This window comes from Alternaria incomplexa (genome assembly GCF_024043165.1).
Source record: "Alternaria incomplexa strain BMP 0042 chromosome Unknown scaffold_3, whole genome shotgun sequence".
NCBI lineage: Eukaryota > Fungi > Ascomycota > Dothideomycetes > Pleosporales > Pleosporaceae > Alternaria > Alternaria incomplexa.
Genome location: NW_026249852.1, coordinates 1,568,923 through 1,588,861, shown reverse-complemented (window position 1 = coordinate 1,588,861; position 19,939 = coordinate 1,568,923). Strand labels below are relative to the sequence as shown.

The following is a 19,939-nucleotide window of genomic DNA, read 5'->3' as shown; positions in this document are numbered from 1 at the left end:
CTCTCCCTCCCCCTCTCCCCATCTCCATCCCTCTCCACATCCCCATCTCCCCCCTCATCTCCAGGCCCAACAACCCAATACCAAACCGCCCACTGCCCCTCCTCCCTCATCTCCCCCACCGTCTTCCTCACCCCGTCATACACATCTGGACAAAACGACCGTGGGATGAGGCCGTTGGCGTCGAGAGCATTGGAGGGGAGCATGGCGGGGACGGCGGCGTGGGAGAGGTAGCGCCATGTTAGGTTGAATATGAGCTCTGTGGCTGAGGGGGCGGGATCCATTAGCTAGCTGTTCTTCGAACTGGGGAGTGGAGAGTGGAGGGACGTTGGATTTGCTTGTGGAAGATGTTCGGCTTTTTGTGTAGGGGAGATTTTGGTGGTAGAGAGGATGTGGAAGCGTGGGCGTATTCGCGACTGGTAAGAGGTACGTGTGCTAACAGGTGGGAGTGAGCTGTGAAATGGAGAAAACGGGTGTTGGTTGGACACGTAGCGCAATGCAAGGCAACCGGTCTTTCGCAGTGACTGAGGAAGTGAAAACGGAGGATCCTTCTCTCTGATGGAAAATAGGACTATGGGTTTGAACGTTGTGTCTTATTCCTTCCGAGTCTATCGTTCGATCTACAGTGCTGTACGTAGGGAATCTACTAGACGCTACATAACAATTGACTTACAAGTAGGAGACGGTAGAAGCTTCTAAAACGCAATACCAGTCGTCCACCACGTATCGCCACGATGCCATCGTACGAGCTGTCCGCCCCAGCACCACCACCCATCTCTTGCATCAGGCCCGAATCCCAGTCCGCGGAACAGGGAGATAGGAATGGGCTCGAAGAGCCAAACGCCCGCTTGAGCAAAGTCGTCACAAAGAAGATGAGCCGTGTAATAAAACCAAACATGAACGTACACGAACGTCCATCCCCGCTTCAGCCAACTAGGCAGAGTCCCTCCGAGACCAGCCCCATTCGCAGCCCGCGTCACCCCAGCTTCAACAAAAATCCCCACAGCCTGCAGCAAGAAAAACGCCATGGGCCCCCTCACCGGTCTCGTCTCGCCAGTCGCAGTAAAACTCCCACTGCCATGCACAACGCCACTCAGAAAGAACGCCACAAAAAGCTGCAACGCCTTCGCGGCCACACCTCTCTTATCCCACCCCAACCCCTCAATAACCTTGCGACTAGGTTCCTGGAACGCAAACCGAAAAGTCTGATGCCACCAACTGCCCCACCACCCCGCGAGCCCTTTATCCAAGACAACGCTGTACGGCGCCCACGTCTCAGGATACATCCAGGGTTCTGCGCGGGCGCCGAGGAGGGAGGGGGAGAGGGCGCCGCTGAAGAAGAGGGGGCCGAGGGCGAAGATGGTTTGGAGGGCGTATTTTACGGCGAGCATGCTGAGGAGGAGGTGGTATGTGTGTGTTAGTACGGGGCTGTTTGTGAGCCACGAGGGGAGGTGGGCTGGTGGTGGTGGTGCTCTGTTTGTCAAGCCCCAGAAATAGGGATCCCACATCATTGTTGTCTTTAGCAGGTCGAGGACTAGGTAGCCTTTGAGTAGGCGCCAGGTGTTTTGCCGGAGGAGGGAGCGCCGGTTTGTGAATTGTGCTACTTGGCCCGCGTGGGTTTTGTAGGTGTGCTTTGGAACGGTGGATTTGGAGTTGGCGTCGAGTTGGATCTGGATGGGTTTGGGGGGTGGGGGGAGGGCGGTGGTACGCCAGTTCCAGCCCATGCCCCGGAAGTTGCAGAATATGTCCAGTACCCAGTCTAGGCGCTCGATGAAGGGGCGGAGGGGGTAGGGTTGCCATGCGTATTGGCCGTGGCGGTCTCGGGGCCCGGAGGTGCTGTTGACGAGGTCGTCTTCTAAGGTCTGATTCTTGATCGCTTCTTTGGCTTCTGCACCTCCGTTGTGTTGTGTCTTCTCTTTCCGCTGGTCTGGATCCGAGCCAAAAACGCCCCCGGTCCTTTCAATCCTCATGAAATCTGTCTGTGCATCGTTGCACACTATGATCGCGCCAACCCATGCTATACTCCATGCATTGACCAGACCGATACCCAAAGCTGGTGCTACCGCCCTCGCCTTTGTGTATAAGTTACTGTAAGTTGCAAATCCGGCAATCCATGCAAATGCCAAGTATCGTCCTTTCTCAAGCCACGGCCGATGCTGATGCGGGATGAGAAGATATAAGATGACAAAAAGTGCACCAAGCGTCCCCCATGGATACAAGAAAGGTTGGTACTCCCCAGATGCGATAGCTTTATCGTATTGAGCGTGGTAGTGATCTAATAAGTCGTGGTGCGAACGCGGCCAAGGATCCTCGGATTTAAACAACATGCTTCCAAGTCGGAACGAGAAGCAGTACAGAAGTAAGAAACTCACAACATAGGAAAGAAAGCAACAAGACTAAGCACTAGAAACCACAAAACAAACCAGCGTGGCGCAAAAGCTCATGGCCTTTCAGATGACGCACTGCATCTTGCCTTCGCTAGCTCACGCGCTAGGCCCGAAGAGCAATGGCGCTGGGCTGCGGGCGCATGCAACACCAAACCTTTACCATCGTGATATTGCCGGACTGCAGCCCGCCACAAAGTGCGATTACCGTTCATCCTCACCCCAGTCCCTCTCTATCCGAGTGCGAAGAGTGCGAAGTAAATCGTCAAGATGGTGAATATTACGGAGAAGATCAAAGAGTGGGATAGCGCCGAAGTTTTGATGTGGCCTTGCGCTAACGCCCCGCCAGGATTGAGGATGAGATGAGGAGGACGCAGAGTGAGTGGGATAGTGCTTTTTTGATGGTATTTGCGCTAACGAGATGCAGAGAATAAGGCTACGGGTATGTACAAGCGGATTTGATTGCATCGATACTGGATGCACTGTGTATCACGTGCTGACATTCAAGTACAGAATATCATCTTGGTCTACTGAAAGGGTACACTATCTATACTCCTATATATAGTCTCTGTATGCTAACCATGCTACAGAAAACTTGCCCGTCTCCGCGCACAACTCCTCGAACCCGCTGCAGGTGCAGGTTCCGGTGGAGGACAAGGATTCGATGTATCGAAATCCGGAGATGCGCGTATTGCACTCGTTGGCTTCCCCTCGGTAGGAAAGTCGACCTTCCTCTCCAGAGTCACAAAGACAAAATCAGAAGCCGCATCCTACGCCTTCACCACGCTTACGGCGATTCCTGGTGTGCTTGAGTATGGTGGTGCTGAGATTCAGGTCTTGGATTTACCGGGTATCATTGAGGGCGCTGCGGAGGGCAAGGGACGAGGAAGACAGGTCATTAGTGCTGCGAAGACGAGTGATCTTGTCTGCATGATTCTTGATGCTACGAAGAAGGCGGAACAGAGGCGATTGTTGGAAGCCGAGTTGGAAGCTGTGGGTATCAGATTGAACCGCGAGCCACCGTAAGTTCACTTCAACTCTTCTCGGCATGGCAGAATCTCATCGACACACAGAAATATCTATCTCAAGCCCAAGAAGGCTGGCGGCATGAAGATCAACTTCCAGGTCCCGCCCAAGCATCTCGACGAGAAGATGGTCTACAACATTCTCAAAGACTACAAGATGCTCAACTGCGAAGTCCTCGTCCGAGACGAAAACGCAACAGTCGACGACTTCATCGACGTCATCATGAAGGACCACAGGAAATACATCAAGTGTCTCTACGTGTACAACAAGATCGATAGCATCGGTCTCCCCCACTTGGACGAATTAGCACGCGAGCCACACACCGTCGTCATGAGCTGTGAGCTCGATCTCGGTATTCAAGACGTTGTGGACAGGTGTTGGGAAGAGTTGAGGTTGATCAGGGTGTACACAAAGAGGAAGGGCAACGACCCAGATTTCTCAGAGGCGCTCATTGTACGGCACGGAAGCACGATCGAAGACGTCTGCGACCAAGTTCATCGGACACTGAAGGAGACGTTCAAGCATGCGCTGGTTTGGGGCGCAAGTGCCAGGCACGTGCCGCAGAAGGTGGGCTTAGGGCATGTAGTGGCCGATGAGGATGTTGTCAGCATTGTGGCAAAGTAACTGTGTTGTCGAGGCCTGGTATGACATAGAGACGAATGAGCATCAGCTGTATACGACTCACAAGAGGGTCTGCCGAGACCGCCTAGAACCAAACCTCCCATGCCACCAATAACTGATTCTCACTACCAGTCAAGACAAATGCACGCCACAAAACGCGCAATCACGGTTTGTAAGCGCAAGAGTGGCGTGTCAACCGTGCAGTCACCGTCCGAGCATGTTCCGAGGATCGGATGAGAAGATCTGATAAGGGGCAGCGTCTGTAGGGCTGTCAGTCCACTCTCGGAACCAGCGGATGCGTCGATTCCGGCGCGCGAGATTGTGATGCGTAGTCACGTGAGCGTCTCTAGTCGGCCGTCTTGACGCTTGATTGGCACAACGTCGACGGTTGAGGAACCAAAGCAGTTAACATGGACCCTGGCGACATTTCCCTCAGGGACGCTTGTACTCGGGGCGCCGAAAACTTATCGCCGATAAATGGAAGCGTTGCCGTTGTTACTACCTACTTGAACGAGAGCATTCGCCTCCCCACATTCGTTTATACTCTATCCTAGATACTCTGCTCTCTTTGCATTGCTCTTATTTTGCCCGTCTCTTGTTGTGACGTGTACCTGCATTGTGTGCGCCCGTTGGTCCTCAAACATCACGAATCGCAGGCCTTCCGTACCTGAATCCGCCGATCGCCGAGGCGTCCCTCGCCCCAGCCTGAACAGCCATGGACGTCGTCCTCGAACTAGCAGACACGTTTCTCTTCGACCCTCTCTACGCGGTCCTCCTCCCCATTTCCACACCCTCTTTCGCCGGCAATGCAACTATTTCAAGCATTAGAGAGGAGCCCACGGGCTTTGCTCTTCCGCACGCGACCTGGCAGTATGAGCCCTCGACGCAATTCTTCTCCGTCGAGCCCTCCAAGTATGCCTACATGAGCCAATGGACACGCGACGACTGGCGGCGACAGGCGGTGTCCTTGTACCTCATCACATGGTATGCGCTGCCCGAGCCTTCTGTGCAATACTCCTCTAACAACTCTCCAGGCTCTTTGGTGTCCTAGTATACTACGTCTTCGCCGGCGCCTCGTACTTCCTCGTCTTCGACAAGTCCACCTTCAACCACCCGCGCTACCTCAAGAACCAGATCAAGCTCGAAATGAAGCAGGCCAACATCGCCTTCCCCATCATGGCCATCTTCACCGTGCCCTGGTTCCTGCTCGAAGTGCGCGGCTACTCCAAGCTATACGACACGGTAGACCAGGGCCCAGGGCTCTGGTACAACTACTTGCAGTTCCCGCTCTTCTTTCTCTTCACCGACTCGGCCATCTACTGGATTCACCGCGGTCTCCACCACCCACGCGTCTACAGACACGTCCACAAGCCGCACCACAAGTGGATCATGCCCACGCCCTTCGCCTCGCACGCGTTCCACCCCGCCGACGGCTACGCCCAGGGCCTTCCCTACCACATCTTCCCCTTCCTGTTCCCGCTTTCGAAATTCGCATACGTCTTCCTCTTCGTCTTCGTCAACATCTGGACCGTCCTGATCCACGACGGCGAATACGCGCACAACTCGCCTATCATCAATGGTGCTGCTTGCCATACCATGCACCACCTATACTTCAACTACAACTACGGTCAATACACGACGCTGTGGGACCGTCTTGGTGGAAGCTACAGGAAGCCCAACGACGAGCTCTTCCAGAAGGAACTCAAGATGTGCCAGAGCGAGTGGAAGAAGCAAGCTGAGGCCGTCGATAAGATGGTCGAAGAAGTTGAGGGTGACGAGAACGATCGCACATATGCTTCTGAGACGAAGAAGCTCCGCTAGACGTTCTTCCTGACTGCAGGATATTGCAGGTCAGGAAGATTGAGATGCCGTTACGATGTGGGTCCGGTTAAGGTGTATATATGCTTGTGCGATCGCAGGCCGATCGTCATCAGCTACCTCTTTCTGCGTGTACATACTATTCTTTGCGTTCGTTGCATCAAAAGTTTGAGTATAGCAGTCCAGCTTTGCAGAGCAAAGCCCTTGTTTGTAACTCATAGAACTTAGGGAGAAGAGTCGCCTCTTGGGATAGTAATAGTAATATTGTCGACATGTAGTGCTCAGATCCACTGATCCGAGATGCTGGTGGTAATGTGCTTATAAACACAGTTCGTCTTTGACATGTTGGTAAGCTTGACCCCTCGTTGTAGGAAGCGGGGTATACATCTTAGCACTTGGCTGTGCTCAGCACGCCCTACGAGTACATTTGTAGGGGTTGTGTACAGGATTTGATAGCACGCTGACTCTGTTTATCTCTGGAGTGATAGATAGATAGTTTCTCGGAATATTAACCTGTTGAAGGACATCTTCCAGGCGCCGATTGTGTGGAGTTTGGATACACAGCATTATCAACTTATCGAATTCAAGGAAGAGACACAGGAAACGATATCAAACCACTGAACTGTCGGTACAAATACACATCATCCCTATCCAACATATCTACACATACTAACACCTCCTCCAGCCCCAGCATTCCCCTACACACCCTCACCCTCCACCATCACCCTCCACCACCAAAATGCCCACCCCACCACCCAACCCCCCCTCCCCCATGATCCACATAACAACCGTCCACGCCGAAGGCGAAATCGGCGACGTAATAACCTCCGGCATCCCCGACCCAGTCCACCTCCCCACCATGTACGCCAAACTACAATACTTCCTCACCCACGCGGACCACTACCGGCAACGCCTCATGCAAGAACCACTCGGCCGCGTCTCGCAATGCATGAACCTGCTGCTCGCCCCCTGCGACCCCTCCGCCGACGCCGGTTTCCTCATCCTGGAGAGCGACGAGTATGCGCCTATGAGCGGGAGCAATACTATTTGCGTTACCACTGTGCTGCTTGAGAGCGGGATGCTGGAGATGAGAGAGCCGGTTAGTAGTGTGGTGTTGGATACGGCGGCGGGGGTTGTGAGGGTGAGGGCGGAGTGTGAAGCGGGGAAGGTGAGAAGTGTGGAGTTTGGTAATGTTCCTGCTTTTGTTCAGGAGTTGGGGCTTAAGGTTGATGTCGAGGGTTTGGGCGTTGTAGAGGTGGATGTTGCGTGGGGTGGTATGTATTTTGTGCTTGTGGATACGGAGAAATTGGGGGCGGGGATTGGGGTGGAGAATAGGCATGGGAGGCGGCTTGTGGAATTGGGGCAGAGGATTTTTAAGAGGGTAAAGCAGGTTTATGTGCCTGTTCATCCGGCGAATGGGCAGATTAGGGGCGTTAGTGCGATTGAGTTTACGGGGCCGGTGGTGGAGGAGCAAGATGGCAGTTTGGCGAGTGTTAATACGGTGGTGGTGAGCCCGGGCAGGTTCGATAGGAGTCCATGTGGGACGGGGACTTCGGCGAGGATGGCGGTGTTGCATGCGAAGGGGTTGTTGGGGGTTGGGCAGAGGTTTACTCATAGGAGTATTGTTGGAACGCAGTTTCAGTGTAGTATTTTGGGTACGACGAAAGTTGGGGATCACGAGGCGATTCTACCGAGGGTCAAGGGGAGGGCATGGATTACGGGGTACAGGCAGGTTTTGGTGGATAATGCGGATCCTTTTCCAGTGGGGTTTAGGGTTGGGGATGTTTGGGGGATGGAGGAGTGAGATGTGGATGGGGAGATGGAGTGTGAGGAGATGATGAGTGGCACTGATGGGCAGATTGGAACATAGATGTAGGGAATTGGATGAGAGTATGAGCAGCTACATTCCTGAGTATTGATGGTATTAGCTATGAGTACTGTGGTTCTATACTTAATGAAGATAGGAGACGAGAAGCAATGGATGCACCCACAGTGTTTCTCTCCCAATAAGGTGGCGACAGTGCTAGAGAGTATCACGTAATCAACTAGTTTTAGGTTTACTATTCGCAGACGGAGGAGAGATATGACTAGAGTCTTCACAGTCTAGATTATAACAAAATGCATACAGTGACTCTCGGACTATATGGCGTTGCAGAGTCGCATATAGCGATGAACCTTTGTTACGAACAGACTGCATCCAAGCATATGCGCCTCAGTAAAAGGAAAACGTCTCCCGCCTACATCTCAAGAAACTGAATGTGCTCCTCACCCAATTCTGTCATGATCATGCGCCCGGGGAAGCCGACCCCCAGCCCCGTTCCATAACAGGCACATTCGTTAAGCGCTAGCATATCTAGGTACACTTCGGATCTTCGGACCATCTTGAAGCCCTCCGCGGATTCTGAAGACACGAGAAGCAGCAACAACAGTCGGCCATATCTCAAAAAATCGCGGGGCATCCCCATCTCTCCCACAACCACCCACCCCCTCAACGAAAGCTGCATCAGCGTCACGAGCCTCGCGCACGCAAAACCAGCGGTGAGAAAGGACCAACACTTCGCCATGTGCCTCGCAATTCCCGTGCCCAGCCATTTTCCCAGGATGCCCTCGCTAACATGTACCAACGTTGAGAAACGGGACCGAGGCGAGAGGATGCGAAAAAGCAATTCTCACCCACACCTCCACACACCAACTTCCTGATTCGGACTGGGGACCCCCCCGCCACACCACAAACTTGCCTTTCTCACCGCTGTGTGGATCGATGGTACTGCGAGGCTAGAATTTAGGTTACCGGATGTGCAGTTACATGGGTGGTAATCGAGCTGAGCCAAGGGCTGGTTTGGTGGGTTGGGGGGTTTGATTGGGATATACGTTTTGCGGGGTGAATTGCTGTGGCGAAGTGTACCTACATAGCTGAGAACGCCGCCCCGGTTTCTCGCTAGCAAGTACGGGTACCATGGGAATGCGCGTCTTATGACAGCTACCAATGCCGCGGGACTGTCGTTGAGAGGGGAAGATTGAAGGTATTAGCGTTGACAATTCTTCTCATCGAATGATCACATAGTACGTGTCCTGCGAGTTGATTGGAGCGCGCAGAAACACCCCGGTACCATGGCGGTACATGGCGAGATCATCATGAAGTCCTTCGTTGTGCATCGGTGTCACCGATGAGATACGTGTCTCTTGTTGGTTTACTCTGCTTCACGTATCTTGGTTCAGGGTTGAAGTTTACTCGCATTAGTTAAACCTTAACGATATGCTTGAAAGAAGTAGGTGGCGCACGGTCTCGCCTTGGACGTACATGATGGTAAACGGTGCACCCGCTGTAGCTTGTCGGATTGGGCTTAGCATACGGTATGGAGCGGCTGATGCATCGCATACCTTGATACATGTACATTGTAAGGTATCCTCGCAAGAGAATACTCGCCCTGTTGCATGCATGTACAGATACATGCGCGGTGTCATCACTATCATGTACACTACGGCTGGTATGGCATCAAATGGATCTGCTGGTTTCTTGCCTCAATAGTCGTGTCATTCTGATTGACGGAAAGCTAGGGGATATCGCGGTTGAGGATCGGCCTACGGTGAGCCCGGGTTGCAGCGAGTCTTTCTATGCTTAGCTGTACGCTATGCTGCTTTGCGACGACCGTATTGCTGTGAAACTACTGTTTCTCGTGACGGATGTTCATGTCGTGCTATATGTGATGCAGTGCCATTTCTACCACCGCCATCAGAGCTTCGTCGCAGTGCTAACGATGCTGCTGTACTTTTCGTATACTGATATACGGATGGTGGTGCAGACATGCCAATAAAGCGAGCCTTGATAATTGGCATATTGGCTAGATTTGGGGGCGTAGTGCTCTAGAGTGGCTCTCCGAGGTTGGTAACTAGCCACATACTCGATGTATACTATTCAGCCCAAGCACTGCAATACGAATGAAAATATGTGCAATTATATCCCTCCAACGTTGAAGACGTTACGTAGAGTGCTTCTAAAGCCTGTTGTGGAAGTGTGGCAGAAGCATTGATCGACGGAAGTTGGTCACCCGCTCTGAAACCTGGAAATGAAGCTGCACAAACGATATCAGCCACCGAGGTGACGAATATTGATTTCTACCAAAATCACCTCAATCACTTTCCAGCCATGTTCCTGGAAGCTGATGGTATTGTCTGAGCACAGTCGTGAACGACATGGCGAGGGATGAGCCCCGTAGAGCACATCGTTCGCTTGGAAGTGCGGTAATTTTTACTGAGCACACGATATGTTGTGAACAGAAGGTATGATTCGACGGAGGTTTTGGTAAATTCGCTATGATACTAGATGCAATCGATAACTTGACAGTTCTGAAGGTTGACACTCAGGCGTGGTGGGTGCTCAATGACAGGTTTGACGGCTACGCCTTGGGCGACTGAACCCTCCTGTTCTGCAAGTTCCTCTCAATCTGGTACGAGATGTTGAACATCATATTGTCACGCGCGCTGGACTGATCAGCTGATCTTCGTCCTCCATATTGGTCTCATAGCCACTCAAACCCCACGCTTATGATACCTACGTTCTCGCCAAGTCCGACGTCGCCTTTCATTGTTCCTCGGCTGGAGTAATACAACTCTGCATCCAGCCCGTACAAGGCCCGTTCCGACCGGCCTCCTGCATCGAATGCAGGTATGTCTAGAAGGAACACGACACCCTGGCTCCATTATTCCCAGAAGCTCGTTGTCTGCATGCGCATGCTCTTTCGGAAAGCTGCTGCGAGCATATGCACACGTTTTCATATGCAGACAGGGTGCCCTGGCTCCCGAGATTCTCATCTTTTACTTGCACCCAAACGGTCCAGTAGAGCACAATAGCAAGCGCTGTACGACTGCGCTTGATTTTGCTACATGGAGTTGAAATTGCAGGGAGGCTGAACCGGGTTTGCGGGAGGCGTTCCCTATATGGCAGTATTGAAGACAAATCGGCTCGGGAGTGGCAATAGCCATGGACGAAAAAACAAGACGTACGAGAACAGCATCGGCATGCCGAACAGTCGGGATAGTCCACCGAACATGAGGTGGACAAATGGCCATGTACAATGCAGGGGAAGATGCATACAGACGGACATGTCCGAGACCACACTTTCTCTGTGAAAGTATGGAGAGCCGAGGGCCGGGGGTGAAGCGCCCATGACACTGTGTAACCTAGAAGAATGGATGTGGTTGCAGGATGCATTGGAACCCATGGTCGAGCTGTCCTCGTATTGTGACTGAGATGCCGCAGGTTTGTGAGCTAGGTACAAGGACCCGACCAATGGTAGAGCAGGTGTTCGTATGTATGGCGGTCTCGAAAAGGACGTGTTCCACTCTATCCGCCTGTCAAGTCTTCATTTCGCCTAAGCACCAGCAATCTGACAGGATACAGGTGGAGGTTACTTACCTGTCAAAGTGAGACATGCATCAAGACAATACGAGCAGTTACGTACCACATCCGCCGCCCGGCTTTCCCATTTTCTTCGATGGCTCCGCGTTTAAGGTTCAAGTGCTGTGACGAGTATGCAGACAAAGTCTTCCGCCACCATACAAGCCCTGCATCTGCTCTGAGAATTCTCCGAAGAGCACCGCAGAACGATATTGCAGGCGGCACTTGCGATTCGATGCAGGATGAAAGGCTGCCCAATTTAGCGAGCTGGTTTATGCCGTGTAACTTTGCGTATGTTTCAGACCACACGTTCGCAGCGCGTGAGTGGGGATACACAGTCATGTGTCTGGGGACGGGTACACACATTACATATGCAATGTCCCAAGAAAGATCTCGGGGTAGAATGCGTGGATTAGATCTTGCAGTGCTAGGATCGGGATGTATGATGATGAAAGTGGTCGGCTCCGCGGATGCCGTCATGATGGAGCGGACCTGTAATGGTGTTTTCCTATCGTCCAAGGCATTTTGTGTGCTTGCTGTACGGAGCATGCATCTGTGGCCTCTCATTAGCCATTCGTCTCGCCGTGGCGACCAATGTGCAGCGTTCTGGCCGGGAATGCGACGTATGTTTGAGTTTCCGTCAGGCCCACCGACGAGTTTTGCAAAGCCGCGTCAATTTTGGAAGCTGCCTGACCCGCTTGAATTCGCGTTCGTGTTCTCAAGACCTCTCTTTCGCATAGATTTAACCGTAGTACGCACGACTCAGATGCCTGGCCACTGAGACAGGCCAGCTCATCAACAAGACATAGAGTTTGCCAAAGTCGGCGAGAGCTACATCGACTGACTCGAATTACCATGTTCAGGTACTCCATGGGTAACAAAAGAGGGTCCCGGTGAGACGGTAAGCTGCTTCCGGAAGATTTCAACCGAGCGAGGCAGGGGGTGCGAGCTGAGGACCGGCATCTTGACGAGAGCAGCGGGAGTGCCCCTCGGCCCTCGCAGGGGCTTCCGCGGTCCTGGTCCAGACAGCAATGCGCGCTGGAAGCGGCCTTTGCGATCATCTGCGAACGCGGGCCAACGTCAAAAAACAACCACAGTGACATAGGTAGAGAACCAAGACCGTGCGAATTGCACACGTTGTACCACGTGTCGAGATGAGGACGTTGAGAGAGTGGAGGCGAGAGGGTCAAGTTGGAGGTTGGACGCGAAGCCGCGAGTTGTGCGCTAGCAGTGACATAGCCGACGGCAGGCACGACCTTGCTGCTGTCGAGACGTCGACCAACAGTTTGCCCTCCCCACGCTTCGTAGACGTACCCTCAAGTTTCTGACCTTGCAAGCAGCCGCATTGATTTGAAACGCATCCTTGAGCCCAATCAGTTCCATCACGCCATGTTCCGTCCATCGAGAATCGATGCCTCGGTTTCTTGAGGTGATAGGCATCCCACCCCACGGCCGGTTCCAACTCCCACTCCAATCCACATCAGCATCGCACCCCTATCCATGTGCTCGCCCAATGCGACGAACTTTCCTATCATGAGGCCTCGCCAGGCAAGCCCAATTTTCGCGCAGTGTTGGCAGGCCTACGTCATGGCATCTTGAATTCTGGACCTGCGTAGACACACGGATCAACAATTAGGAGTGTGAAGATCGTACCCGATTTGCGGATATAACCCCACACTCGGATTCAGGTGTCAAGCGTCCGTAGCCAGGCAGCGCGTACAAGTGAGGCTTCGGGCATTTCAAGCCTAGTCGCACCGTATTTAACGTCATTTGCGACTCATCAAGACGGCGAAGTTACGTACCCTGATCGTTCCAGACAATGGCCAATATCATTTGCCTTCGTGAATGAGTTTGAGCACGCCTTGGAATCCGGCGCATAGCAGCCCAAAGATGGTGCTATTGGTCGCTTAGCGATCCGTCCTACATCCTCTTCAGAACGCCTGCATACATATGGCTTTGGAAACCTGGTCTGCGATCTGGGGGCGGCGGAAGCGCGGGATGTACATCTCTTGACCTGCCCAATTGCGCTTTATCCTCCCACTGTTGAGCCGCGGAGAAGCTCTGCGCAAGATGCGATTGGTCGGTAGGGTTGCTATCAGCCTCGCTGAGGACATGGCGAGGTGGTCGGTTGTGCGACGAGGAGACTGACTGGAAAATTGGGCCAGAAAAACTGTTCATGAATCTTGAGTGTATCACTGCGGTCCACTATGGGGCCTTTGGTCTTGTGCAAGCTTGCAAGTGCTGCGCGGCGCATTACCTTAGGCAGCTTGCAACCCACTTACTCGCGCCAGTGCGTAGTTTGTCGGCAATCGGCGGCAGTGAGCCGTAGCTCAGAAACGTCAGTTCCTGTCATGAACTCTACAGGCATGGACAGCCCAGCTAAAATTTAAGGTGCGTTTGGGCGTGTAGCTAATGCAATTACACCACCCGCATGTCAAGCTACTGAGCCTTCAGGCGCAAATCTAAGCGAAGGTTGTTGCAAGCAGAACTGCGGTGAATGGGTTGGGCAGTCGCCTTGCATGTTGCATGACCAGCGGGCCAGTCGCACACCATCCAGCCGTTCAACAGCAGTTGAGCGGTGAGTCATGTTGCACCACGCTGCGTTTTGTTCATGTTTGAGGGAAACCGAAAAAGATAATGGTGGTTGGGTAGATAATTGTTCTTTGTGTCATAATGCTATTCTATTCGTACAATAATGCGCGCCGGGGTATGGCAACGACAATGAAAACCTTTTGCGACCGATTGCCAAACAAGCGTACATGAAATGAGGATACATGAGGTGCTGAACGCCAAACATGATGGGCATACATGAAAATGCATAACAGACATTACTGATGCAGCGTGACTATACCGTGACGCCTGTATAAACGGAGGAAATGAAAGAGAAGATGCGAATGTACCCTTCGCTGCGCTAGCTTGGGTACCTATCAACCGTGACCCCGATGCCCGCAAGGTTTCAGCGCCGATATCCAAGAACTCCCACTAATTCGACCGAGGTTTTCCGAAGTGTTCAAGCGTGCTCAGTACATCATCCGCTCTGGGAAGACCTTGTCGTCGTAGCCATTGCCTTGAGGCTGATGGTAACCGTTGTGCATGGGTGCACTGAAGTCGTACGCGCTGTCCGCCCTCTGGATTGGAATAGTGTCAGACGACATCGAAGAGCAGCGGCTGCTACGATCGCTGCTGTGTTGGTGGAAAGAGCTGGCGTAGCCTCGAGACATGGAAGCCATTGGCATGGAGGCGTAGGAGGAAGGGTATGAGGAGGCAGACGCTGACATGGCGGAGATGCGCCTATCTTTGCCACGACCTTTGATGCCCTTGTTGGAGTTCTTGTATAGCGAGGCAAAGTACTCCCAAAGCTCCTTGTCCTCCTGAGAGACGTAATCTCCTGGGTTGATGGTCGCAAACTTGGTGGTGAGATATCTAAGAGTAGCGGCGTGGAACTTGTTCTGATGCGACTAGAGTCGGTCAGTGATGTTGTAGAGGCACATGATGCGTTCGACTAACCTTGAGGTTGCCTAGTTGGGTGAACTGCTTGCCGCAGTCGTCGAGTTTGCAGCTGAAAGGCTTGATCTGTTGGTGGACGATCTTGTGCGCGCGCACGTTTCCTCGTTGAGCAAATGTCTTGCCACAGATGTCGCAGCTGTACGGTCGCTCTCCAGTGTGTCGCCTCTCGTGTGTCTTGAGGTTACCAAGTTGCGAGAAAGATTGACCACAGCCAGGTGCTTTGCAAGGAAATGGCTTGTCGCCAGTGTGGGCGCGAATATGGATCTCAAGGTGTGTCTTTTGGTAAAAGCTCTTGTTGCAGTTGGGGACGGTGCACTGGTAACGCTTTCTTGGCTTCTGAGCAGTCTTCACTACGTCGTCCTGTTTCGTGGTTAGCAAGGTCGGCTTGGGTGTCTCGATGGAAGACCACATACCTTCTGCTCCGGTTCTTGGGGCGGGTTTGTTTGTTTCGCCTGGATAGCCCTCATGAGAGTGTCTACATCCGTGGCGAAGTTCACGCCACTGCCTTCAGTAGGCTCTGAGGTTGATCGCTTGCAGTCGGATGTAAATGACTGATCGGCGTACATGTGGCTGTGGCCTGAATGTGCTGGCGATGTACCCTCAGACTTGACGTTGTGGTTGAAAACATGTCGGACATCCGGCAGGGTGGGAAGCGGCTGGACGTCATGGGAGGAAGCGTATGAAACGGGATGGGGCATCGCCGGCGGGTAGTATGAAGGCTGCTGCATGTTGTATGCGTTTACCGAACTGGGATCGTATGCGAATGCTCCTGCTTGGTATGGGACCGAGGTAGGGAGGGCGTTGTTTTGGTAGAGGGGCATGCTGATGTCCATGTGGTTTGACGTGGGTTGGTAGTCGCGAGAGACGGGGGCGTTGGTGACATTCCTGGACTGGTCGTAGGGAGGCATGATGTTGGTGAGATGCATGTTGGGGATATGCATAGATTGCTCCCGTCGATCTTGCCAGATTCCAATGTTATGAGATGCAACGACAGTAGCCATTGTAGATAAGAAGGCTGGTGCCACGGGATGGGCAGATGGGATGCAAGTGCGGGCTGGGCCGAGAGTTGTCGGGAATAGGTCTATCAAGTGTAGAAGAAGACAAAGTGGTGGAGATAGAGGATCAGATGACGTGGGAGTGTTGTGGACTTGCTCGATCGATCTGACTGTGGTATGGGGGAGCGTTTGGGGCTTTACATATGAATGGGCCAACTCGATATACTACGACTCTGAGCATCCCGCGAAGCAAGGATGGCGTTTGTTGTGGATCAAGCCGAAGGGACTAGGGTTAGGAGCGAGCATGGTTGCAAGAAGGACAAGGAATATCGCTCTCGCATGCAGCCAAGAATTACTGGGGTGGTGGTTTAGTGGAAGGCTAGCCAGCAGAGAATAATGGATGTACGGGGCACAGCAGCCGACCAGGATGCAGTCTCAAGGCGGAACCGGGGTATGGGCCCCAGGTGTGAACGGACGCATGGCTTCGCCGTCTCATGTGCAGTGTGGGGGTTCCATAGGACAGGACACTCAAGCCACACCCCATCGGGCGATACATTGATGACCACCGACAGTCAACCGTGCGGGCCACCCAAGAAGTCAATGTTGAGGCTCTGTCAACGTGAAGGGTCAATTGTGAACCTCTGCTTCGACGGCCCGTGGTGGATGACGTGGAATTCAGGACTCATCATGCAACATGCATGACTTCAAAATGACCAAATGAGGCGGATAGCCCTTTGCGCAATTGCTTGACGAGGTACGAGTTCTCGTCTGGGCCAGGCCGGAATCCCAGTGAGGATCCTCGCATGCGGGCTTATCGTGGCTGGCAATTTCTTGGGTCGTCGGCGTAGTGTGAAGCGCGACTCCTTGTCTTCCGTACCTACACACGTGGGTGCAGATACGCGCTATTGCGTCCGATAATCGACGGCGGCGTGACGGACGACGCTTCTTCCCGGGGCGTTGACGGGTCATGATGGAGCCCTCTCGCCAATCATCGGTGATTCCACACACTCTCATTACCTCCACCTACGAATGGAACGTCTCAAACCCGAAGTGCCTTAGGTAATAAATGGCGGCGCCCGGACGCAGCACTGGTTAGATTTTGACGTGCCCTAGTCTGTATGGGAGACCCAGCTTGTCATCGGGGAAGCAGACGGGTATGCCGCCCCACTTCGGCTTTGTTTCAAGGCTTATGAGGTCGAGCATGGCAGTGGTCGGAGCTGAAAACAGTCGCAATTGCGATGCAGATGTGGTTGTCGACTTCGATGGTGTTTTTTATGATCGACGCGCTTGAATAGCATCACGGTTCTCACAGGGTCTCCGCCGGCGAAGGAGCGGAGAGCTCAAGGTCACGTGTGTCACATGCTAAGCCAAAGGCGCTACTAGCCCCCAAATAACTGCTCACGCGATTACGGCAATCTTGCAGTAAGACATTCATCCCACTCGACCGGTTACTTGGAACCTTCCCAAACTATTGGGTCCCTTCATCTTGTATCCTCTCAGCTACATTGCTCCGTCCTCAATCTTGCCAAAGGTACCCATAATCCCGCCTACCTAGGCAGGTGTATATTTGCTATTGACGCCCCTGCGTTACGGGCGATCACATTTATTGTTACCCGCCACAGCCTGTGGCCCAACAATGAGTTCAGGACTCTCGTGGCGTCCCGGTCGCCGACGTCTCTAGAGTGACGCTATGTACTACTAATGTACGGCACGCGCTTCCCGATGTATGCACAGTCTCTATTGCGCCATTAGACCTGCCACCAACGGCTTTTAGTACTACGATCTCTTATACCCCAAGCCAAAACGCCATCTTTGGATTTTAACTTCAAACGACGCGCCCGGATCTCTAAGCGGGTCAGGTTTCCCGTATCGACCAGACTAATATGTCTGATCTCAGATAGCCCGATTGACGACCGTTTTCTCTCGATGTATTTGAAATCACCAGCCAGTGTTGATACGAGATCAAACAGCTGCAGGGGCATCAGATCGTGTTCTTGATCTACATGCTAAGCAGCGGCGTAGGCGACTACGGGATTTCAACATACCGAGATGGCATGGCCGCCCTTCCGTCCCTCCGCTCCTCCTTGACAGCACTGGCCAGCTGTCAGTTGGTTCCTTTCAGGGTATCCCTACTGTGCGAGCAGAGCTGAATGCTGGATGGCAGCGGTCGGCCTGTACCTCTCCTAGACAAGCGCACTAATCTTCCATCCCTCGGACTTGGTGATCGACCCCAGATAGGTTGACATTAAGATGCAACCAATCTGTGTGGCATATGTCTGTGCATGGGTGTAGCAATCGCGTTGCATGTCTTCACCGGATCACCCGCGCGGGCCCTTACGGCATTTCGACTAGAGCGCGATGGCTTCAACCTCGCATACTGGGACAGAAAGATCCGAAGGCCAGGGTTTCGTTGAGCCGCGTGGCTCGAGAGTGACTGTCCGTCCTTCGGTTAAAGCGCTTGGTGCTGGTCAGTGAGCTTTGGAGGGGTTGCAATGCTAAGAAGTTCTTCTTCCGAAATCGTGGACCTGCAGTAGCCTCAAACAAGTGCTAGACACCATCATGGGACAGCAAATCTCGCTCTTTCATCTCCAAACGATGACGGACCACCATTGAGTGCTCCAGTGCAAGAACACATGCGTTTACCGAGACGTGTAAGGAGCATGCAATCTCTGTCTTTCTTCGAGCGGCTTCTGTAAGAATACGAGATACGGCCAAGAACCCAATCTTTTGCCCACGAGCAACAAGCCGAACCACTTATTCTTCAATCGTCGCCATACATATCTCAAGGCAACCTGTCATTCGCGCTACCCATCCGCGGTCGGCTCGTCGATACTTTGATGACAGACGTTGGCTATGCGGACGGCAGCGGCGGCGGCGCACGGAACCAGCGGCAGCAATCCGCGGTCCTTGTTCGGTGATACTGGGCTGTGATCGCCGTATAATCGTCTGTCTGTGTTAGTGTCCGCTTCACGAGAGGTCAAATCCTTAGTGAAGCGAGTGGTTCGTCTGAACCTTATGCTAGCCAAATGACGGCATGTATGCGCGTGTCGCTAACCGAGCACAGATCCTGGGTCCGCGGGCCAAAGACGCACAGTTCGTCCTGTCAGACCCACCTTGGTTAGGCGTACAGGTCAGCCGCGAATGTCAATAACCAAACGGATAGGCCCGATCGCTTCCCCGGGGCCGCTGATGTGTTTCATCAACCATGTTCCCTGCCATCGCCATCAGATCGTGTTCAACATCGCCGTACAGTTACAGCTCTCTGTACAATCCCCTGAATGCTTCCACATGGCTTGGTACTCGCGTAGCTACACCGCATTGTATGCGAGTGTGGGAGACACAACCCTCCACGAAATCCAGGGCTCACTGTTGATCACATCTTGAGAGGCCACCAAGCTGCCGCTTAACGGTGTGCCTAGCTCACAGACTACTCCTTCGAAACCTTGATCGTTAACAGACCGACAAGCATCGCTACCGGCGCTTCACCCTTAAGCTGCCCTTCAGTCTCATTGTCCCGGTACCAGCCGTAGGCGGAAGGTACTTTGGCAGTCTGCTGAGTACCACTCATTGGATCATCTTGGATGGAATCTTCGCGATTCATTTTAGACAGCCGTTCTACGTTAGCATTCTGCTTCGGCATGTACCATGCGGTGTTCAAATAGGCTGATCTCATACAACTACTCATTGGTACTCCAATCACCGCTCACTCTAGACAATCTGCGACATTGCGGCACTCTCCCTTGAAGCAATGCCAACGATGCACTTGAGCTTGACCGCCAGACATCTCAAAGTTGTTGACTGGGTGCTACTGCACTTTACAATCTTGGAGACCGGTCAAAACCTCAAACCACATGTGCAGTAGTCGCAATCATGTTGCAGCATTGTGTGCTTGACCAACACTCACCGCAAGTACGAAGGCATGTCTGGCAGGGGAACGAGGCGTAGGATGCTCGTAAAACAGCAGCGGCTAATAGCGATGGCAAGGCGCATGCCAAACTCGGTAGTACCATCCAGCAATGCCGATGCAATGCAGGCGCCAAAGCTAACCATGGAGAGGCACATAAGCCGGTCTGATATACACCGACAGCGATTGAATCCTATGTACCGTTAGCAGTGAATATCCTGCTCTTGGGCCCTCAACATGTTACATCACGCTGCGATACCTGGAATAACCCGGCAGAAACCCTTCACCG

The 19,939-nt window shown here is 53.0% G+C and overlaps 4 protein-coding genes across 4 annotated transcripts; 3 read left to right on the top strand and 1 right to left on the bottom strand.

Moving 5' to 3' along the window:
- Positions 1-731: 731 nt before the first annotated feature.
- Positions 732-1,418, top strand: J4E90_002920 (uncharacterized protein; the record flags this gene model as incomplete). The annotated part of the gene is made up of 2 exons (XM_051432494.1): positions 732-739; positions 785-1,418. 2 exons carry the CDS (start codon positions 732-734, stop codon positions 1,416-1,418), a joined length of 642 nt encoding a protein of 213 aa, XP_051293916.1.
- A 1,233-nt stretch (positions 1,419-2,651) lies between these two features.
- On the top strand, positions 2,652-4,031 carry RBG2 (Ribosome-interacting GTPase 2; the record flags this gene model as incomplete). The annotated part of the gene is made up of 6 exons (XM_051432493.1): positions 2,652-2,680; positions 2,731-2,759; positions 2,809-2,823; positions 2,895-2,919; positions 2,972-3,403; positions 3,455-4,031. 6 exons carry the CDS (start codon positions 2,652-2,654, stop codon positions 4,029-4,031), a joined length of 1,107 nt encoding a protein of 368 aa, XP_051293915.1.
- A 712-nt stretch (positions 4,032-4,743) lies between these two features.
- On the top strand, positions 4,744-5,849 carry ERG3 (c-5 sterol desaturase; the record flags this gene model as incomplete). Its single annotated transcript, XM_051432492.1, has 2 exons — positions 4,744-5,012; positions 5,063-5,849. The coding sequence occupies 2 exons, from the start codon at positions 4,744-4,746 to the stop codon at positions 5,847-5,849; spliced, it is 1,056 nt and encodes a 351-aa protein (XP_051293914.1).
- An 8,415-nt stretch (positions 5,850-14,264) lies between these two features.
- Positions 14,265-15,659, bottom strand: J4E90_002917 (uncharacterized protein; the record flags this gene model as incomplete). The annotated part of the gene is made up of 3 exons (XM_051432491.1): positions 14,265-14,702; positions 14,752-15,111; positions 15,165-15,659. 3 exons carry the CDS (start codon positions 15,657-15,659, stop codon positions 14,265-14,267), a joined length of 1,293 nt encoding a protein of 430 aa, XP_051293913.1.
- Between the last annotated feature and the right edge of the window lie 4,280 nt (positions 15,660-19,939).